The sequence below is a fragment of the Colobus angolensis genome, unplaced genomic scaffold, assembly GCF_000951035.1.
Source record: "Colobus angolensis palliatus isolate OR3802 unplaced genomic scaffold, Cang.pa_1.0 Scaffold522, whole genome shotgun sequence".
Classification (NCBI taxonomy): domain Eukaryota; kingdom Metazoa; phylum Chordata; class Mammalia; order Primates; family Cercopithecidae; genus Colobus; species Colobus angolensis.
In genome coordinates, this window is record NW_012118733.1 from 1134921 (window position 1) to 1155974 (window position 21054).

A 21054-nucleotide genomic window follows, 5' to 3' on the forward strand; every position below is an offset into this window, starting at 1 on the left:
AAATTTACTTTTTTTTTTTTTTTTTTTCTGAGACGGAGTCTCACTCTGTCTCCCGAGCTGGAGTGCAGTGGCCGGATCTCAGCTCACTGCAAGCTCCGCCTCCCGGGTTCAGGCCGTTCTCCTGCCTCAGCCTCCCGAGTAGCTGGGACTACAGGCGCCCGCCACCTCGCCTGGCTAGTTTTTTGTATTTTTTAGTAGAGACGGGGTTTCACCGTGTTAGCCAGGATGGTCTCGATCTCCTGACCTCATTCATGATCTGCCCGTCTCGGCCTCCCAAAGTGCTGGGATTACAGGCTTGAGCCACCGCACCCGGCCGGAAACAAATTTACTAAAGGAGAAAGAATGGGACAGAATCTTACTAGTGTCTCAAAGAGCAGAGGGCAAGGTGGGGATATTTACTGATACCTTAAAGCCTGGCTTAAAGGCAGATATTTATTTAATGTAGGGGGGATTGATTAGGATTGGGTAAGGATCATGAAGTAATGGTTTAAGATTGGTGGACACTGTAAGGCAAGGATTTTGAAAAGAGGTGAGAAGAGGGATTCAAAGAATCTTGGCTCAAAGATGGGTTGATGCTTTCTATTGAAGAGTTGATGGGATATTCCTGAAATGAAAAATATATTTATTTGTAATTTCTGTCTTCCCAGAGCAGTAAAGTTATGCTGATTAAGGTTGGGGAATAATAAAGTCATGTTAATGTAGACGGTAAGCTATGTGTGGGTAAATGATTTTGGTTCTCAGTTTTAAGGAGAATATGACTCAAGGTTAAATTTTCAGGTGTCCCTGAGGCTAGTGAAAGGCCGCAGAATTATCTGGTAATCTTTTCTTTTCTTGTCTCTTTTTCTTTTTCCTTGCAATTCAACTATTTCAGAAGAGTACAAATAGGTTTTAGTCTACTCCTATTCAGATGTCGGGATTTGTACTTACTTTAGGACATTCTTGTTCCCTTGTATATTAGTTGTCTGTTGCTTCAGTAACAAATTATTAAAAATGTAGTAGCTTCAACAGGAACAGGTCCTTTTTTAAAAAAAAAAAAATTGTACAGCTTTTTAGGTTAGAAGTTTGACACGAATCTCACTGGGCAAAGACCAGGGTTTTGGGGTTGTGTTTCTTCTGGAGGATCTGTGGGGAGAATGCGTTTCCTGTCCTTTTCCAGATTCTAGAGGCCACTTGCATTCCTTGGCTGATGATGCCTTTCTCCGTCTTCAAAGCCAGCAAGGGAAGACTGAGGTCTTAGGGGCCAGCAATGGTTCTCTGCAGCCAGGAAAGGGTCTCTGTTTTTAATCATGTTGTGATTAGATTGGCCCTAACTGGATAGTGCAGGATGACCTCCCCATTTCAAGTGGACCCTTAATCTTAAGCATGTCTGCAAAGTCCCTTTCACCATGTAAGGTATCCTACCAAAGGTTCTGAAGGTGAGAACATGAACATCTTTGGGGGCCACTATTCTTACCATCTGTAGTAAATTCTTTCCACATGTAAATACTTCCTCTACCTTTTGAAGACACTACTTCCCTTTCCATGTATTTTACATATTTGTCAATATTTTTACATATTCATTTTATTAAAAAATTCATGTTTTTTTTGTTTCATTTACCTAGCAGGCTAGTTATTTGTCAAGAAACAGGGTGAGTGGTTTCTCCTTGAACCTCTTAATACCTACTTGATTGTGGAAAAATCTTTCTAAATTTTAAGCTGGGAGGATAATTTTTGGTCAGTGGTATTCTTGTGCTGCAGAGGGGCAGTGTTTCCCTCTAGTTACTGAAGTCTCCACTGTCGGGGGATGCAGTGCGGGTGGGGGAAAATCTCTTAGCCTCTTTATGACTGGTGCCCCTGTTTTGATTAGGGAGAATTTCTTCAGAATTCTTAAAGATTGTTAACCAGGGGCTGGACGTGGTGGCTCATGCCTGTAATCCCAGCACTTTGGGAGGTCAAGCGGAGCAGATCACCTGAGGTCAGGAGTTTGAGACCAGCCTGGTCAATACGGCAAACCCCCCCCCCTACTAAAAATACAAAAATTAACTGGGTGTGGTAGTGGGTGCCTGTAATCCCAGCTACTTGGGAGCTGAGGCAGGAGAATCGCTTGAGCCCGGGAGGTGGAGGTTGCAATGATCCGAGATCACACCACTGTACTCCAGCCTGGGCAATACAGTGAGACTCTGTCTCAAAAAAAAAAAAAAAAAAAAAGATTGTTAACCAGGTGTCCTAATTTCAATGGCTATTCAATTTTTGCATTTGTTTTTTAAATGAGTATTGAAATGGGGAAGTATGGTAGGAAAATTTGTTGCTATTTGTTACTTGTTCTTTTAGCTTAGCAGTCCACCTGGATTAATCACGTCTATTATTTTTTCAATGTGCTCACAATTCTCCCTTTTACTTGGCCCTGTGATACTATGTGCTGTTGAAGTTTTCTGTCTCATTCTCCCCAGTGTTCTAGGTGTGTTCTATTTTCATGATAACCACATTTTTTTTTTTTATTTTAGAGAAAGCATGCTTAGATACATCTCTTTTATTTTTACCTTGATTGCTATTTTTTTATTTGTACAAATTTATGGTTACATGTGAAGTTTTGTTACATGCATAGATTGAGCAAAGTTGGTCAAGCCAGCACTTTCAGGGTATCCATCACCCAAATAACAAACATTGTACCCATTAACACATTTCTCATGATCCTCCTCCACCCACTCCCTGACCCTTCCGAGTTTCCATTTTCTATCATTTCCTTGTATGCCACAGTGATAGGAAGAGGGCTTTATGCCCCTGCCCGCCTCCCTCTTGCTTTCAGTGCAACTTGAAAACAGATCTTCTATTATGCCAAAATATGCAGGAAGGATGCTTCCTGCTCAGTCTCACTGAGCTTCTCCTAGACAGTAGAAGTAGCCCCCCTTTAATTACTCAAGGCCCAATACATAAAGGACAGATTAGATTAACAACAATACTTCTAAACTGTATGTAAGCCATTATTGTTTTCTATTACTGTTGTTATAAAAAAAATGTTGATAATACACATGCCTGCTTTATTTCTGCTCCAGACTCATCTTGACATCCTGGAAAAGAGTGTCAACCTCAAAGAGGTCTACTTCCGGCAAGATGTTCTCTGCCAGACGCTGGGAGGGAATCCGTGTCCCTTGGTGACCATCACAGCCATGCCTGAGTCCAACAGTGATGAGCATCTAGAGCAGTTCCGTGAGTAAAATGGGATCCTCTTCATTGAAGATGTGACTAAGGGTGTCCTTTATAGTCTTGGAAGCATTCTGTCTCTTTTAGATCAAAATCTCCATAAAGGGTTGGAGATTGTCTGTCTTTGTAGAAATACAACCCCAACTTTTATTGGTGTGACACATAGGTTAAACATTAATGTTGCTCTGTTGTTAAAGGGAGAGAAAATGAAATGAATTCAAACTGTCAGGGAGATGAAATGACAGTTTGCTAATGATGGTCACTTCCTCTCTTAAAATAGAACCAGGACTCTGAATCATATTTTCCAACTTCTAATCCAGGGACTTTTCTCACTGTGCTCACTGCTGTTATGTGACTCTCATTCAGTCAAAGTTTGGAAAGAAAGAAAGTTGAGTTTTTAAGCCCTGGCTAAAGAATCCCCTTGATGACCTGAATACCATTTGTATCTGCAGGTATTTGTATCTGAAGATGTGGACAGGCTCTAGCTAAGAACTTTGAAACAAAGTCGAAGCCAAACTCATGCACACACACGCAGACACACACAAATATAAACATACGGACACATACACAAACATATAGACACAGGTAGACACAGACATGTACACCCACACACGCACATGCATGTCTTTAAATGTTGGGCTCCTGTGCTAAGTGCATATGTGTGACTGACCTGTTACCAACTAGCTTTTGAAAATGACTTCTAACATCGTTTCAGAACTTAGGTAGGCCAAAAAAAAAAAAAAAAAACCCAAAGAATGAAGAATGTTTTGTGATACAAAGAAGTTTTGGAGATTAAAGAAGAGACTGGGCACCCAGCTTAATTTATCCCCAGAAGATACAGCCTTCCCTGATGAAGATACAGCCTTCCCTGGTGAAGATACAGCCTTCCCTGATGAAGATACAGCCTTTCCTGGTGAAGATACAGCCTTCCTGGTGAAGATACAGCCTTCCCTGATGAAGATATAGCCTTCCTGGTGAAGATACAGCCTTCCCTGATGAATTGCTAGCCTCATTCAGGTGACTCTTTGGTGGATCAGAATTATATTTTCTCACACCCCATCAGCATCTGACAATGGATACTCAACCACCTGGCAAATCAACAACCGATTAACCCATCTGGATTAATGAGACCCTAAAATGCTTTAATGAATAATAAGGCATTTTCCAAAAGTTATTTTCTGTAGTTTATGCATTTAAGAGCAATTTCCATAACAGTCATAGGGTCCCTGCCTCGGCCGATGAGCAGTGCTTGGGAGCTGGAGACAGCAGTCCTCACAGGGTAACTTTCATTGAACCATTGTTTACTTAAGAAAGTGGATGTGTGTAAGTCTGAGCTTCTTTTTCTGCAAAAGAGGTGAGCAGAACTCTGATGTATCATTATGACATAGAAGTGCCTCCGTTTTTGTATTTTGTGCTGACATTGGTGTTTTTGTTGCTGTTATAAATATGGAGAGTATTCTTACTTTAAGAAGAGGACTTGAAACATGCAAAAGCCCTTAAATAATCTGGCACTCCAACAAATAGTTCTGTTGAAAAAAGAGAGAGAAAGAGAGAAAATATCTCTTAGTACACCCTTATACGAGTCAAAAGAGGCTGGTTTCTGCTTGCTCTGTAAGATGGGTTATAGTAAGTGTACACTCTTATGATCATAACAGGTTTTTTTTCTTTTAAACACGTGCTAACATATCCGATGTTAATCTCAAGAAGTATCAGATAAATGCTATGCATTTTCTTTCTGTCACTTGCAAATGACAATCATTGAGCTAGATCCTGAGGAAACCAGGTTTTGACCTAGAGGAAAGGGCTAGTTAGGGCCATCTTCATAGGTGTGTCACTTATACCTTTGCAGAGGTCTCCTGCTTAGAAGGGCCATGAACTCTGCTTAATGCTTTTCTGTCACTATCTTTATAAAATTCTTTATGAAGTTTTGAACAAGGGGCCCTACCTTTCCATTTTTCGCTGGGCCCTGCAAATTGCATAGCTGGTCCTGGATGTGATCTAAGGTCATAAAGGTAGAAAGTGGCAAAGGCTGGTGCCTTTCTGATACTACTCTTCTCTCTTTCCACATTATGTAAGAAGAGTTTTAAGTTTTATCCTATTTTTCCCGCTCACTGAAAATATTATTTGTATGGATTATGTAGCTGATTGGTATCTTTCATCATGGGGATTAATTTCTGGACCCCTTATTTTACAGATGGAGTAAGCAGAGCTCAGAAAGGTTAAACACTATGATCGGTAGAGGTGACAGATTTCCAACATTGTTATTCTGATTCCAGAGTCCACACACACAACAAATGTGCGGACTCCTTCGTTGTACACGTGTTCAGCATCAACATTTTGGCTTTACTCTTGGAGCCATAACTTCCTCTCTTCCTCATTCTGTCCTCAAATTATTAGACACTAGCTGAGTTGTTAAAGCATTTATGCTAAATTGACCACACATAAGTGTATTACTCTCTTCTTGCTCACAACGAATTTTATTTTCCTTTCCTAACCCAATGGAAGCGTTTTCATGGTGGATGCTTCAGATACTGTGGCAGGAAGGGAGAAAGAACACTCTTTCTGCCTGAAGGCCTTTCTTCAGACCCGTCAGATCCCAGCACAGAGCTGAGACTGCATGACCTGAGCCACAGTGCTGGGGCACAGTTTCAGCAGGGCTACATAATAAAAAAGTGTACAAGGTAGGTGTGTGTGTGTGTGTATATATATATAGTTATATACAGTTACTTTATATATATTATATATATAATATTAGTTATATCATATATGTAAATATATAACTATATATCTAATATATATAGTTACTGTATATAGATACTATATAGTCTATATAGTCTATATATAGTAACTACAGTGACTATATATATTAATATATTCTTATATATATATGAATATATAAACACATGCCATTGCTGTGTTTCCAAAAGAAAAATAAAAAAAAAAACCCAGCCCAGTATAAATACTACCTACCCTTCAAAGTGCAACTAACCATGCCTGTAAATCAGAAATGGAACTACTTAATTTCCTTTGAACTACAAAATGTGATGTACTGATTTAGAAGGAGAAAACAGCAAATGAGCCTGCAGCTCAAGATTCTCCTGCCTCCAGGCCTCCCTTCTGGTGACATTAAATTGTTTTACCTGCTTCCTGCCTCTCAGGGACTAGGGTAGCTTCAGTGTGGGATTGTATTTAGTTGCAATTTAGCTAGTTTCTGGTTCAGTAACTGCCACTAACCCCTCATAAGGAGGTATGAGTGGAAAGAAAGGTTTTCTCTCCATTGTGTGGGATTATTACTTGAGTCTTACTTTATAATCCCAGGAAATAAGACCATGGCTATGAAACCCTGGGGGAACTTTCCTCTCAAGGCTGGTTGCTTTGATGATCTGGTCTAAAGTCCTGGACCTGAATATTATTGAGGACAACTTATTGATTACTTTTAGTTCCTCCCAGTGTCTGAGCTCCAGAGAGTCTTCCAAAAGTATTGGTTTGATTTATTTTTCAAAAGCATTTTCTTTTTAAAAAGTTATATTCCTGGAAACATTTAGCCTTACCTTCTTGATAATATATTTTCATTTGAGTCATCACCAGATTTGCCAGCTGTGTACTTTATCACTATTTGGAGAATTGAGGACAGTCCCTTCTTGAAATTCTCCCAATAAAGAAGACTTACTACTTTACACCTTGATATTTGAGCCCTCAGAGCCAAACTGCTGGCAGGTCTTCAAGAGCAAAATCACTCTCTGCCCTTTTCAGTGGGACAGTGAACAGGGAAGTTCTCTGGGAGATTGTCACTGAAGTCATTGTGGAAGGGGGAGCTTAAGAAGAAACTGATGATAGCAGGGAACCTTTTACAAAAGGATCTACACCTCAGTCTAGCATCAGGGACTCTCAGTGATGAATAGGCATTGGGCAGTTATAAAGTCCAGGCCCTTCCTAACTAGTAGGATTTGGGATGTTAAAGGAACCCAGGTAGGGCATTTGGATTTTGCACAGCAGAATGGGAGTGAGGAGGAACACACAGAATCCAATAAAATGGAACAGGGGCTCCAACAGGTTGGAGCAGAAGATATCCCATAAGCAGTTTGGGGATAGGCTTGGTAGATACCATCAGTCCAGGAAATTCTTTCCAGTGCCTTCTGAGCCCAGTCTCCATTGGTTAATGGTGGTCTGGCATAATTCCACTTAACCTACTTAAATCCTTTAACACATTATATGTGAATAGGTACTTTGATTAGCATACCCTTTGAATACGCAACTTCCAGGTAGATTTGAGAAGTTTTTTATCTTTAGTTTGTATACTCTTCCGGAATGGGATGTGTGGGTGGGTGGTGTGGTATCTCCTTTCTTGAATTTGAACTGAGAGAAGATGCTGAATTTAAGTAGAACTAGAGAGCAATTCAGAATAAAGAGTCTTGGGGGGTCATTATTTATCTAATCCTAGAAAGAATTTTCCCAGACTCAGCCATTTCCCAAAAACCATGCCTGCTTTCTGCTGCTTCTCACACAGATCGAGTTGCCTTTGTGTGGAAGTTCCTCTTACTAATGAGCTCTTGGCCTTCCTATACTTGTTGTCTTACCTCCATTTGGCAGATGGCATCCGTCAAACATATTCCCAGATTCCCCTCTTTAGGCTTTGGTCTTACTGGACTATTACCCAGAAATGCATACAACCAGAACACACTGCTTGGTGAAGGCTGCTATCACTTTGTCAACGTCTCCATTTTCTCCACATTTCTCTCACAACCTCACATTCTAAATGACCATTTTAGCCCAGAGAAAGTCGAGTCCCATTTTAGTTTGGAGAGCTACATCTCTGATAGATGCTTCATTTTTCTTAGAAACTTTATTGCCAAATTGGACATCTCTACATTCAGAACCTATAACAGTATTGTCTTGACTGTACTCACGAATGATCTGAGAGAAGGAACGAATTTGTGGGAATTTTCTGAGGTAAAATGTCATTCTCCTATTAGAAACTCTCATTCTCTAAATGAATAGTCACAGACTGATTCACTGGTGAGAAGTCAAGAAACAACAAAGGTGGCTAGGAGGGGGTGGATATGCTATTTTTTGCAATCGGAGACACCGCCACCCTGCATTTATTATAACCTAAAAGAGCAGAGCGTAACCTTTATATGTGTCTGGAGGTGAGATAATCTCACTCCCCTGCCATAGTCTCCTATGGCTCACACACTGCTCTTTCCAGGGGGCCTGAGGTGGGGGAAAGAGAGAGGCTGCTTTTGTAGTTGTTAAAGAATACCTTTCTTTTTCTTTTTCTTAAAAATATTCTTACAAAAGCAATGTTCTATTCAGCCTGCCATTATGCTAAAAGCTTTTCCTTGGAAGACAATAGCTGTTCTCAGAAAAAAGATTTACATGGGGTCCCGAGGGTGTAATGAGCTACCACGTGGCACCTGCCTCAGGTTGGGCGTTGTCACTTCTAAGTGGTTTTAAATTAGAAAGGAGTGGAAAAATACACAGTTACAGAATTCCCCTTTTGGCTTCTTTGCAAATCATTTTCCACTCTCTCTGGTCTTTGTCTTTCTGAGCCTCCTGATCAGGTGTGAAGAACAGAGCTTTCCACTGGGGAGAGCTGGAAGTGACAACAGTGGTTGGTCCCAGGAAAACAGAAACTCAGGTGAACTACAAAACTCTCAACTCTGGACATTTCTGTTTTTGTACCTCCAAGAAGCATGTGGGGACAAGTATCACTCACTATGGGATTACTGAATTTTAGAGCTTAACAATCCATAAAGACTATCGAGTCCTGATGTCTCAATTGCTGGTGAGAGATTGGGCTGAGGGACTTGAGCTGAACTATCTAGGTAACCTGTCTAGTTGGTGGCAGAGGTAGTTCTAGACCTTAGCCTCTTGTCTCTTGGCAATCTTTTTTTTTTTTTTTTTTCTGGAAAGTGATGCTTTTGACAAATAGTACAGTTAAAAAAAATTAGATACAAAAGCATAATGACTTCTCTCCATGGAAATCTTTAATAAAAGGAGTTAGAGAAACTGAACTGTGCCCTTTTCTTGCCTTTTCTTACCTTGGGATTTCCATGTTTTCAGGCAGCTAGGGCTGAAGACATTAGGAATACATAGATAAGTATTATTTAGTCTTTGTCACTGAGGTACTCATAATCTACAGAGTGTGCGTGTGTGTGTGTGTGTGTGTGTGTGTGATGTTAAACAAGTCATTATAATACAGAAAGTTTTAACAGAACAGGGGTGAAACTAAGTTCAGCGGAAGCACAGAGAAGAGAGGCTGTATCTTCATGGTGAAATCAAAGGGGGACTTTTACCCACCATGGCCACCTGTATAAACTCCACGTGCCTGGTGGTCTTGTATTGACACAGCTTTGCTTTCAAAGAAAGCTCAGTTGGCAATCCAAAAACTATTTGAATAACAGTTTGACTCTTTCTTGAGAATACATGAAAAATAAAATATATAAAACACATCAAAACCATCTTAAATTTGTTTTTCTTCATTTTTCTCACTGTTGTTGATCTGCCTGCACATAAATAGTGACTCACCATAATCTTACCCTCTTCAGACACAAACCCTCAAACTGTGTGACATCGAGAATGGTTGAATATCTCCTTTCTGCTTTCCACTTCGGCCAAGTTACCCTAATAATAAGAGGGCAGGAATCTTTCCTCCTTCCAAGGCTGGTTGAAGTGGGTGGGAAAGACTAAAATCTTAAAGGTAGTTGAATAGCTTGTCTTACACCCTATCATGCAAATATTTTATTCTTATACAGTTTTACATAATATCATTTGGTCCTTATAATTACCTTATGAATTAAGAATGACAATAATTGTTACACCTGTTTTATGGATGATAACAATTGAGATTCAGTGTCAATGCCATTGATTTACACTTTGAAATCAGACTTCTATATGCAGAGAAATGGGGGCAGTGTCTTTTCAAGCAGAAACATAGCATATGCAGAAGCAAGGAGACCCGGATATGGCGCTTTGAAAATCTCAGGGTGACAGGGTGTGGTGGCTCACGCTTGCAATCCCAGCACTTTGGGAGGTCAAGGTGGGCGGATCATTTGAGGTCAGGAGTTCAAGACCAGCCTGGCCAACATGGTGAAACCCCGTCTCTACTAAAAATACAAAAAAAAAAAAAAAAAAAAATGAGCCGGGTGTGGTGGCATGCACCTGTACTCCCAGTTACTCAGGAGGCTGAGGTAGGAGAATTGCTTGAACCCAGGAGGTGGAGGTTACAGTGAGCCAAGATTGTGCCACTGCACTCCAGCCTGGGTGACAGAGTGGGACCTTGTCTCAGAAAAAAAAAAAAGAAAGAAAATCTCAGGGTGCAGGACTACAGAATTGTGGATTGAGTATGGGGACAGCAGATAAAGTGGGAAAAGTAAGTTGGGCTAAATGATAGGTGGCCTTCTTTTTCATGTTAAAAAGTTTTTATTGAAGACAATTATGATCTAATAGGATGTTATTAAAAGCAGAGAAATGACAAGATCAGATTTGTTTCAGAGGGAAGTTTTGTGGCAGTAATGTAGAGGAAAGTTTGGGGTAAGGAGGATAGTGGTGTCATGGAGTACAGCACAGAGGAACTCTTAAGCATTTACGTCTTAGAATTACTGGGGTTCAAATATTGGCTCTGCCATTAGTTAGCTTTATGACCTTGGAAAAGATGATTAAACACTTTGTGCCTTGGTTTCCCCATATATGAGTTGTGGATAATAGTACTGTTTCATAGAGCAATTTGAAGATTGTAAAGGACTTAGAAGGGTATCTCCCACATAGTGAGTGTTCAAGAAATACTAGCAGTTGTTGGTCAACTATGTGGGTGATGAGGTTTCAAAGGAAGATAGGTCTAGGGAAATGGGAGGGAGGGGCCTAAATTTAAGAGATGTGTCTCAGAAGTGAGAGGTCTTTGGTGACTGGCTGAGAGTAGGGATGAAGGGTAGGGAGTTGAAATATTAATATTTCCACTTTGGTTGGTCGGTGGATAGTTGAATACCGACAAAGAATGTATGAAAAAGAGTAAGACTGTTGTGGGGGGATAATGAGTTTGGTTTTGGAAATATACATTTTCAGAGGCCTGAAAATTATATAAGAACTAAGGCTAAACATAATTATAAAGCCAATATGCTATGAAATATAATCTATTTTAGAGAGAAATAAAACAAATTTTGTACTACAAAACAAATTTTCTCAATTAGCAAGGATATCAGAGTTAACTCTATGTAGTTATTACAGCAGAAACATGTAATATATTTCAACAGAATCAACCGCAGAAAGTTCTGTTCTACAAATTTGTTCATGTGATATAATGATTTACATATTTTAAGATCATTAACTATTTACAAAACATTCACATATGACTAATACCTCACAACAGCCCTGTGAGGTAAGAAAAAAGAAAGAATTGGATTTATTATCTCCATGTTTAGATGATGAAATTGAGACCTGAGAAAGACATACAATAAGTAGGAGGTAGAGCTTGGATTTAAACCAAATCTGAATTCTAAACCCTGTAATTGTAACTCTTGTACTGACTGCCTCTTTCAGCTGTGCAATAATGAGGGAAAATCCTTTACCTTCAAGATACAATCACCCATATGTCAGAATAATTGTGTACACTACAAGTAATATGTTCTAGGCTTCTCCAATGGTCATTTAAACACTAATAACCCTTATAATTTTAGTAAAATCTAAGTATTACTGCCTCTACAATACTCTGCATTCCTTTCCCACCCATATCTAAAATGCTTCAACCCTACTAACCTTTCTATGTATTGAACACAGCAACCTAACCACCTCCACTGGGTCTCTGTATTTGCTGTTTCCTCTATGTCCAACACTTTTTCTCCGTAGCTTTGCATGATTGGTTTCTCCTTGTCATATAGTATCCATGCCCATGTCACGGAAGTCTTCCTGGATCATATCTAATGTTGTTCCCCTACTCCGAATCTCTTTATCACATGACCTTGCTATTTTTTTCTTCATTGTCCCTATGACTGAGCTCCATGAAAGCACAGACTATATACTGTACTTTTTTTCTATTGTATGTCTTTAAACTAACACAGTCTCTGCACGAAGCAGGTGCACAACACATGTTTATTCAACAAGTAAGCGAAATCCCTGACTAGAAATTCTTGCTTCTAGTCATCATGTGGGACCTTTAACCTCTCTTGAAAAGTTACCTCTTACCCGGTTATTTTTTGGTTCCGCAAGGGTAGCCACAAATGTACTCATAAAGCAGCTATTGGCTACAGTCTCCACACCACTTCACTTTTTCCCTGAAGCTTGGACTTCTCTTGGTAGTTGTTTGTTGTCCTTGCAGTCTCGAAAAGGACTTTTGCCATTGCTGTGTTTTCAGAGAGTTACTGGATTCCATATAAAGGTAGAGGAATAGCCCTCTCTAAAACTGTGCCACACATCCACACTACCCCAAGTGGTATGAATCTCCCCACGTTTCTGGTGAAAACAGCTCCATCATCACAAGCTGGATGAGGATGAGATGAACCCCATGCCTCCAAGGTATTTCAGGATTCTTATACTCAAGGCATAAAAACACAACCAGTGTTTCTCTTTCAGGATCCTTGCACCTAAGGCAGAAAAACACAACTGATTTGTCTCCCATACTTATTAACACATGTCCTGAGCACTGGGTAATTAGCAACCTTGTCAGTTCCCCAAACTCAGGATAGAAGGCTGTGCTAGCCAGGCATGACCATGAGTTTGCTATTAAAATTCCCAATAAAATATGTGGTTTTCATAAAACAAAACAATACAATTTATTGTTCATGGATATTTACATGTGTAGAAAAAGTATAAAACCATACTGAACAAAAACTACCACCAGATTCAAGACAGTGATTCCATCTGAGGAAGGAGAAAGGGAAAGCGAAATGAAACCTAAATCTCATCTATTGGGGAGTTTGTATTTCTTAAAGAAAAAGAGTTCTAAAGAAAATCTGGAAAAATGTTAATGACTTTAAATATGGGTGTGTGTCATATTATTTTCTGTCTCCAACTATTTTTATATTTCATGTCTAAAATTAAAAAATTAAGCTAAAAAGTGCCCACATGTCATCCTTGTCTAACAAATGTATAAATTAGAGTTAGAAATATGAAAATAACTCCGCATTCCTCCTATTACTACTCCTCAGACAATTACTGTTAATAGTTTTAAATTTATCCTTTAATATACAGATGCATGCACACACACATGCACACTCACACACTGACGCATGAATACATATGTACAGAGCCTTGATATTTAGGTAAAATGTACTTAAATTGGCCTTCTTGACAACTGAAGTCTGTGACTTCCTTTAGAAGTCCAAATCTCTTTTCCCATTAATCTGAGACTCAACACCCTCACCAGATCCTGTGCTACCACTTTACACTCCCACAAAGTATAAGAGATTATTTTTCTTCATGGCTCAGTCAACAATTTTATTTGTCTTCTGCATTTTTATACTTACTAGTGATTTATTTGTTTATTTATTTATTTATTTGAGACGGAGTCTTGCTCTGTCGCCAGGCTGGAGTGCAGTGGTGTGGTCTTGGCTCACTGCCTTCTGAGTTCAAACAATTCTCCTGCCTCAGCCTCCCAAGTAGCTGGGATTACAAGCATGTGCCACCATGCCCAGCTAATTTTTGTATTTTTAGTAGAGACGGGGTTTTACCATGTTGGCCAGGCTGGTCTTGAACTCCTGACCTTGTGATCCACCCGCCTTGGCCTCCCAAAGTGCTGGGATTACAGGCGTGAGTCACCGTGCCTGGCCCTTTAATTTTTCTTAATTTAGTTTTTTTTATTTTTAAAATTTTTGGTGTGTACATAGTAGGTGTATATATTTATGGCACACATGAAATGTTTTGATACAGGCATGCAATGTGAAATAAGCACATCATGGACAATGGGATATCCATCCCCTCAAACATTTATGCTTTGAATTACAAGTAATCTAGTTACATTATTTATTTTAAAATATACAATTAAGTTATTATTGACTATAGTCACCCCATTGGGGTATCAAATAGTAGGTCTTATTCTCTCTATTTTTTTTTTTTTTTTTTTTGCCCATTAACCATCTCAACCTCCCCCGTGACCCTCTACTACTTTCCAAGCCTCTGGTAACCATCCTTCTACTCTTTATCTCCATGAGTTCAATTGATTTGATTTTTAGATCCCACAATTAAGTGAGAACATGCAATATTTGTCTTTCTGTGTCTGGCTTATTTCATTTAACATAATGATCTCCAGTTCTATCCATGTTTTTGCAAATGACTGAATCTCATTCTTTTTTATGGCTGAATAATACTCCATTGTGTATATGTAACCACATTTTCTTTATCCATTCATATGTTGAGGGACACTTAGATTGCATTCAGATCTTAGCTACTGTAAAAACAGTGCTGCAATGAACATAGGAGTGCAAATATCTCTTTGATATACTGATTTCCTTTCCTTTGAGTGTATATCCAGCAGTGGGATTGCTGGATCATGTGGTAGCTCGATTTTTAGTCTTTTGAGGAATCTTCAAACTGTTTTCCATAGTGGTTGTACTAATTTACATTCCCACAACAGTGTACAAGGGTCCCCTTTTCTCCACATCCTCACTAGCATTTGTTATTTCCTGTCTTTTGGATGAAAGCCATTTTAACTGGAGTAAGATGATATCTCATTGTGGTTTTGATTTGCATTTCTTTGATGATCACTGATATTGAGCACCTTTTCATGTATCTGTTTGCCATTTGTATGTCTTCTTTTGAGAAATGTCTATTTAAATCTTTTGCTCAGTTTTTGATTGGATTATTCAATTTTTTCCTATAGAGTTGTTTAAGCTCTTTATATCTTCTGGCTATTAATTCTTTGTCAGAGGGGAGTTTTAAAAAATCTTAAGTCTTTTGCCCCCCTCCAAAAAGAATGCACCATTTTAGTGTTATTTTAATTTGTATTATTGGGGGCACGACTCAGGTGGTCCATATTTTAAAATGTTTGTTATTTTCATTTCTTCCTTTTAAATTGTTTATTTTTAAAATCATTTGTCTGATTTGTCTATTATGTTAGAAGATTTGTTGTTCTATAAATGATTTATGAGGAGCTCTTTGAATATTAGGAATATTTTTCTTTGTTAAACATGGATTCATTCATTTAGCAAAGATTTATTGATTATTGATCATTTTACTAAATATGGGAACATTTTCTCCCTCTCACCTCTTTTTAAATTTGTTAGGTTTTTGCTTAATTTTCATGGAATCTAATAGTCTATTTTTTACACTTGTGAGCATAATGTGTTAGAAAAAATGTTTCCCATTTTACAGGTGATGAAAGTAAGACATAGGGAATAAAAGTGGTGTGTGTGGTTGCATAGCTATTAAATATGGAGTGAGAAATCAGAATTTAGGTCTTCTCTCAGCAGCATAGGTGTGTGCCTGTAGTCCCAACCATTTGAGAGGCTGAGATGGGAGATCACTTTGGGCCTAGGAATTTGAGTCTAGTCTGTACAGTATAGTGAGATCCTGTCTTAAAAAAAAATTAGGTCTTTTCTAATCAAATAGTTTTGTTTTTAGTATCTTATAAAATAATTTATATAACACATAGACCTAGATTAAAAAACAGTAATAAAATGGACATCTATGTATATACAATCCAATTTAAGAAATATGACATTTACCTATATTTTAGTCCCCATAACAATTTGCTCAATGGCCTCCACTCTTACTGCCTCAGAGTAACTACCATCCTGAATTCTGTGCTAAATGGTCTTTTGCTATTCTTTATACTTTTAAATTACATATTTATATATCTCTGACAATCTATTGAGTTTGCCTGTTTCAGATTTACGTAAACAGAAGCATTATATAATTCTATTTATAATTGCTTCTTATTAAATATATTTTAAAGATTAAACTACGTTAACATGTTTGAGTTGACATCTGTGTTACTCATTTTTCATCACTCTATAATGAATTCCTATGTATGAAATTAGGTCAGTTTCTCACCTAGAATTCTTAAGTTGAAACCCTAACCCGCAATGTGATTGTATTTGAAGTAAGGAAGTAATTAAGGTTAAACAAGGTCATATGGGTGGGGCCCTGATGATATTCGTGTTCTTATAAAAAGAGACACAAGAGAGATTACTCCCTTTCTCTCTGCCACGTGAGGGCACCAAGAGAAAGTGTGGCCATCTGCAAGCCAGTAAGAGAGCCCTCTGCAGAACCCAACCTTGCTGGCACTCTGCTATCAGACTTCCAGCTTCCAAAACCGATAAAATAAATTTCTGCTGTTTAAGCCACCCAGTCTATAATATTTCTTCTAGGTATTTGATGGTTTTAGGTCTTACATTTATGTTTTAAATTCACTTTGAGTTGATTTTTGTATGTGGTGTAAGATAAGGGATTGATTTCATTCTTCTGCATCTGTATATTTAGTTTTCTCAAAAATGTATATTAAGAGACTGTCCTTTCCCCATTGTGTATTCTTGACACCTGTGTCAAAGATCAATTGAACATACATGCATGGATTTATTTCTGGCTCCTTATTCTGTTCCATTGGTCTGTAAGTCCATTTTTATGACAGTACCATGTTGAGTTGGTTACTACAGCTTTGCAGTATATTTTAAAATCAGGTATTGTGATGTCTCTAGCTTTGTTCTTTATTTTTCTCGAGATTGTTTTGGCTATTTGGGATCTTTGGTGCTTTCATATAAATTTTAGAATTGTTTTACTTATTTCTGTGAAAAGTATCATTGGAATTTTGATATAGATTGCATTGGGTCTGTAGATTGCTTTGGATAATATGACAATTTTAACAATATTCATTATTTTAACCTATGAACATGGCATATCTTTTCATTTATTTGTGTCTTCTTCAATTTATTTTTCAATGTTTTATAGTTTTTAGTATAGAGCTCTTTCACCTCCTTGGTTAAATTTATTCCTCAGTATTCTTTTTATGTTACCGTAAATGAGATTTTTAAAATTTCCTTTCAAATAGTTTGTTGTCAGTGTATAGAAACACTACTGATTTTTGTATGTTAATTTTGCATTCTTCAACTTTACCAAATTTATTAGTTCTAACAGTTTTTGTGTGAAAGTCTTTAGAGTTTTCTATATATAAGATCACATCATCTACAAACAGAAAAATTTTTACTTCTTCCTTTCCAATTAGGATGCCTTTTATTTCTTTTTCTTGCCTAATTGTTCTGGCTAGGACCACTAGTACTATATTGAATAGAAGTGGTGAGAGTAGGCATCCTTGTCTTGCTCCTGATCTCAGAGGAAAAGTTTTCAGCTTTTTGTCTTTGAGTACGTATTTAGCTGTGGGCTTGTCATATTTGGCTTTTACCATGTTGCAGTAAGTTTCTTCTATAACTAATTTATTGAGAGTATTTTTTTTTTATCATGAAAGCATGTTGAATTTTGTGGCATTTTCTGCATCTGTTACAATGACCGTATGATTTTTATCCTTCATTTTGTTAAGGTTGTATATCACAATAATATTTATTGTTCATGTTGTGTAACACATTTGCATATGTTGAACATCCTTGCAGTCTAGGGATAAATCCCACTTGATCATGGTGTATGATCTTTTAATGCGCTCTTGGATTTTATTTGCTAGTATTCCATTGGGAATTTTTGTATCTATGTTTATCAAATATGTTGGCCTTTTCTTTTCTTATAATATCCTTATCTAGCTTTGGTAAAGCTGGCCTTGTAAAATTAGCTTGTAAATGTTTCCTTGTCATCAATTTTCTGGGAGAGTTAGAGAAGGACTGGAGTTAATTTTTTAAATATTTGGTAGAATTTAACAGTGAAACCATCAGATCCTGAGCTTCTCTTTGTTGGAAGTTTTTTGACTACAGATTCAATCTCCTTACTTGTTATTGGTCTTCTGTTAATATTTTCTGTTTCTTCATGATTCAGTCTTGGTAGGTGTATGTTTCTAGGAATTTATTCATTTCTTTGGGTTATCTAAAATGTTGCCACATAATTGTTCATAGTAGTCTCTTATGATCTTTTGTATTTCTGTGGTATCAGTTGTAATGCCTCTTGTTTATAATTTTATTTAAACCTCCTCTCTTTTTCCCTTACTTAGTTTAGCTAAAGGTTTGTCAATTTTAAGCAACTCTTAATTTCATTGATCCAGAAATTCTTGGTGGGCATTTGGCATGATCCACAGGCAGACTTCCTGTTGGAGTCCTTGGGCAGGTGGCTAGTTCCAAGGTCAGCAGGTGAGTGGGTCTGTGCTTGAATTCACTGAGGGGAGCCTGAAGCTAGGATCTGCTGGGGGTGCCCCTGAATCTTAGGTCTCCAAGGGTCAGCCTGGTGCAGGGGGTCCCTGGGGTGAACCTCTTCACTCGATCTCTGGGGACTGGCTTGGAGCCTGTGTTCTCAGGGTCTGAGCACCTTTACTGAGACAGAGTTGGACTGTGGGTCCGCTGAGGCATGGAGCCGTGAGGGCCAGCCTAAAGCCTGGGGCTACAGAAGCTGGCCTGGCAAAAGCATTTGTATTTGCTTCTGTTAGTCAACTGAGAGTGCTAGCAAACTGGGAAGACCATATTTTCTACTATGGATTTTTGGGATGACATGTGGATCAGAAATTCAAACGTATGTGAGGATTTGCTTATCATTATAAATTCCTAGGGAAAATTTGACATAAAAAACTGTTCCTGCTTTCCCCTTCTGTGAATTAAGAGTAAAGACCTTTGGGCACTTAGCTTTATGCAGGGCTTTCCTACTGGATACCCTGCCATGGTGAGCCCCATGCTTCACTCCTGGTTCCCTGTGTCCCATGCAGCCTTCAAAGCAGAAGCTCAAGGTCTCCAAGGCTTGGTTGAAACCTTCAGGGGGAGAAACATGCTTTGACGCTTGCTTATTTTCCAGGTTTTCTTTTTGTTTCACTTTGTTCTTGGCACTTACAGATTTATTCTTTCAGACCAATTCGGCAATACATCAAAAATGACTTTTGAAAAAAAAGTCAACATTTTTGTTGTTTCCTTTGGCAGATTGTTCAGAATATTTAGTCTATTATTCTGCGAAAAATGGAAGTTCTTACCCCCTTGATCTTTCCACTTTACATGCTACTTTTTTTCCATTAGAAAGAAAAATGAAAGTCTATTTTTTGTTTGCTATAATGGATAATATGAATTTGAAGGTCTGTTTGTAATTTGAAATAGCATATCTGCTATTCTATGTTTAGAATTGACATTATTCCTGCTGAAAACAATATACTTTCTTTTATGATTTTTGGAATAATTTTTTTCCTTAGCAGACAGTAAGAATTTTAGTGAAGAAATATTTTGGAGTTTCTGAATTAAGATTCCAACCAAAACCCAGATTTTCTCCAGGGTTTCTTGCCTATTTTTTTTTTTTTTGACATCATGAATATCAACAGAACAGTGTGATTTTTATTTTTATTTTTTGCTTGTAAGATGACTAATTTACCCAGAGGCACCTCCTGTGTGTGATTTTAGTCACCTGTATCCAACATCAACACCAGAAACCTCAAAAAAGATGAGTTATTTGATACACCACACCCAGCTGTTCTGATCTGTGAAGCTTGCTTGGGGTACCTTCAGCTGTGGAAGGAGCTTGTTTCCCTTGCAGCTGGTGGAAATTCTCTCCGTCCCAAGATGGAACTTCTAAATTGTAACATATAGGGCGGCTGTAATTAGAGTAATTGGGACAGTGAATAGTTCTCAGCATAGCTGATCGATGTTCCCCACGCTCTCAGAAATCAGGATAGAGTGATGTAGTAGAACCCAGAGATGAATCCAGCTATTTTTCCACAATGAATGTTCATGATCTGGTGGGATTCTTCATTTCTCTGTTAGTGATGAGTGATTATGGCCACAGGGACTTCCCCCCACCCCAAAACAAAACTTAGTCACATTCAAGCCAGATTACAGAATGCTGAGATTATATTGTACTACCACTCCTTTCTTCTTGAAAGTAGTGATTGGATTTAGTAGAGGAAAAATGATGTGAATGATGTGGCAATTTCCAATTTGTTGGTGGTGTTTTCCTACTGTCATTCCCCCAAACAAAGTTGTAGAAAGGAAGTTGTTTGGCCAGACAGGCGATTGTCAATAGGAGCCTCTCCAGGCGGTAGCTGGGAGCTCACTTCACTGATTCCCCTCACAAGAGAGATTCAAGAACACAGGTTATGAGCTGAGTTATTGGGCAAATTAACTGCCCCAAAAGTGATAATTAAAATGTATGTCTATGAGCCACCTTGGTAATGATCGAGTGATCGAGTTCTCCCCTTAAGCAACTGTGCGCATTGTTGCCTTTCCCAGTAACAGATGATTGCATTAAGAGCTTGCATGCTGCAGCTCAGAGGGAATTGGTGTTACCCCAGTGTCCTATGTGTATCTTCCCTGCAGCTGATTTTCTGTGGCTCATTGAACAATGAGTCCAGGTGGCAGCTGTGGATTTTGACATCCCAGAATTTTATAGGGCAAGGGCATTCTCAACATGTAGTGATGCACATCCCGTTAGGAAGTGGCTATTCATGAAACTGACAGGGTAAAGCCCTAATTAGAAAGACCAGCAGGGCTCTCTGTACCCCAGGATGCTTCAACAGAGCTGTCACTGTCTCCCCTCAGGCAGGATCATCGGGCTGAAACACTGAGCAAAAAACATTTTGTTCAATGTTCAACAAAAATAACTCCCATCATTAGCAACATGACAAGTGAAAGGAGGACCTGCATGTCAAAAGAAAAGGATGTATGTGTCGTTGTAAATAATGAGTGATTCTAAAAACTTTAAGCTGCTGGGGAAGCAGCTTTCAACTTCTGGAACGTGCTATTGGAAACCCATAGAGTAAAATGGATATGCTTCTCTGGTTTTCAGCAGATGGAAGCTTCATTTGAGGTTTTGGGAACACTTTAG

The 21054-nt window shown here is 38.4% G+C and overlaps 1 protein-coding gene across 1 annotated transcript in view; it reads left to right on the top strand.

Moving 5' to 3' along the window:
* The window catches only part of AGBL1 (ATP/GTP binding protein-like 1), a 165332-nt gene extending 162138 nt beyond the window's left edge, over positions 1 to 3194 (top strand). Inside the window, exon 16 of the mRNA XM_011960766.1 lies at positions 3033 to 3194. Coding sequence (XP_011816156.1) covers positions 3033 to 3194 — 162 coding nt within the window. The remainder of the gene's footprint in view (positions 1 to 3032) is intronic.
* Positions 3195 to 21054: the final 17860 nt, after the last annotated feature.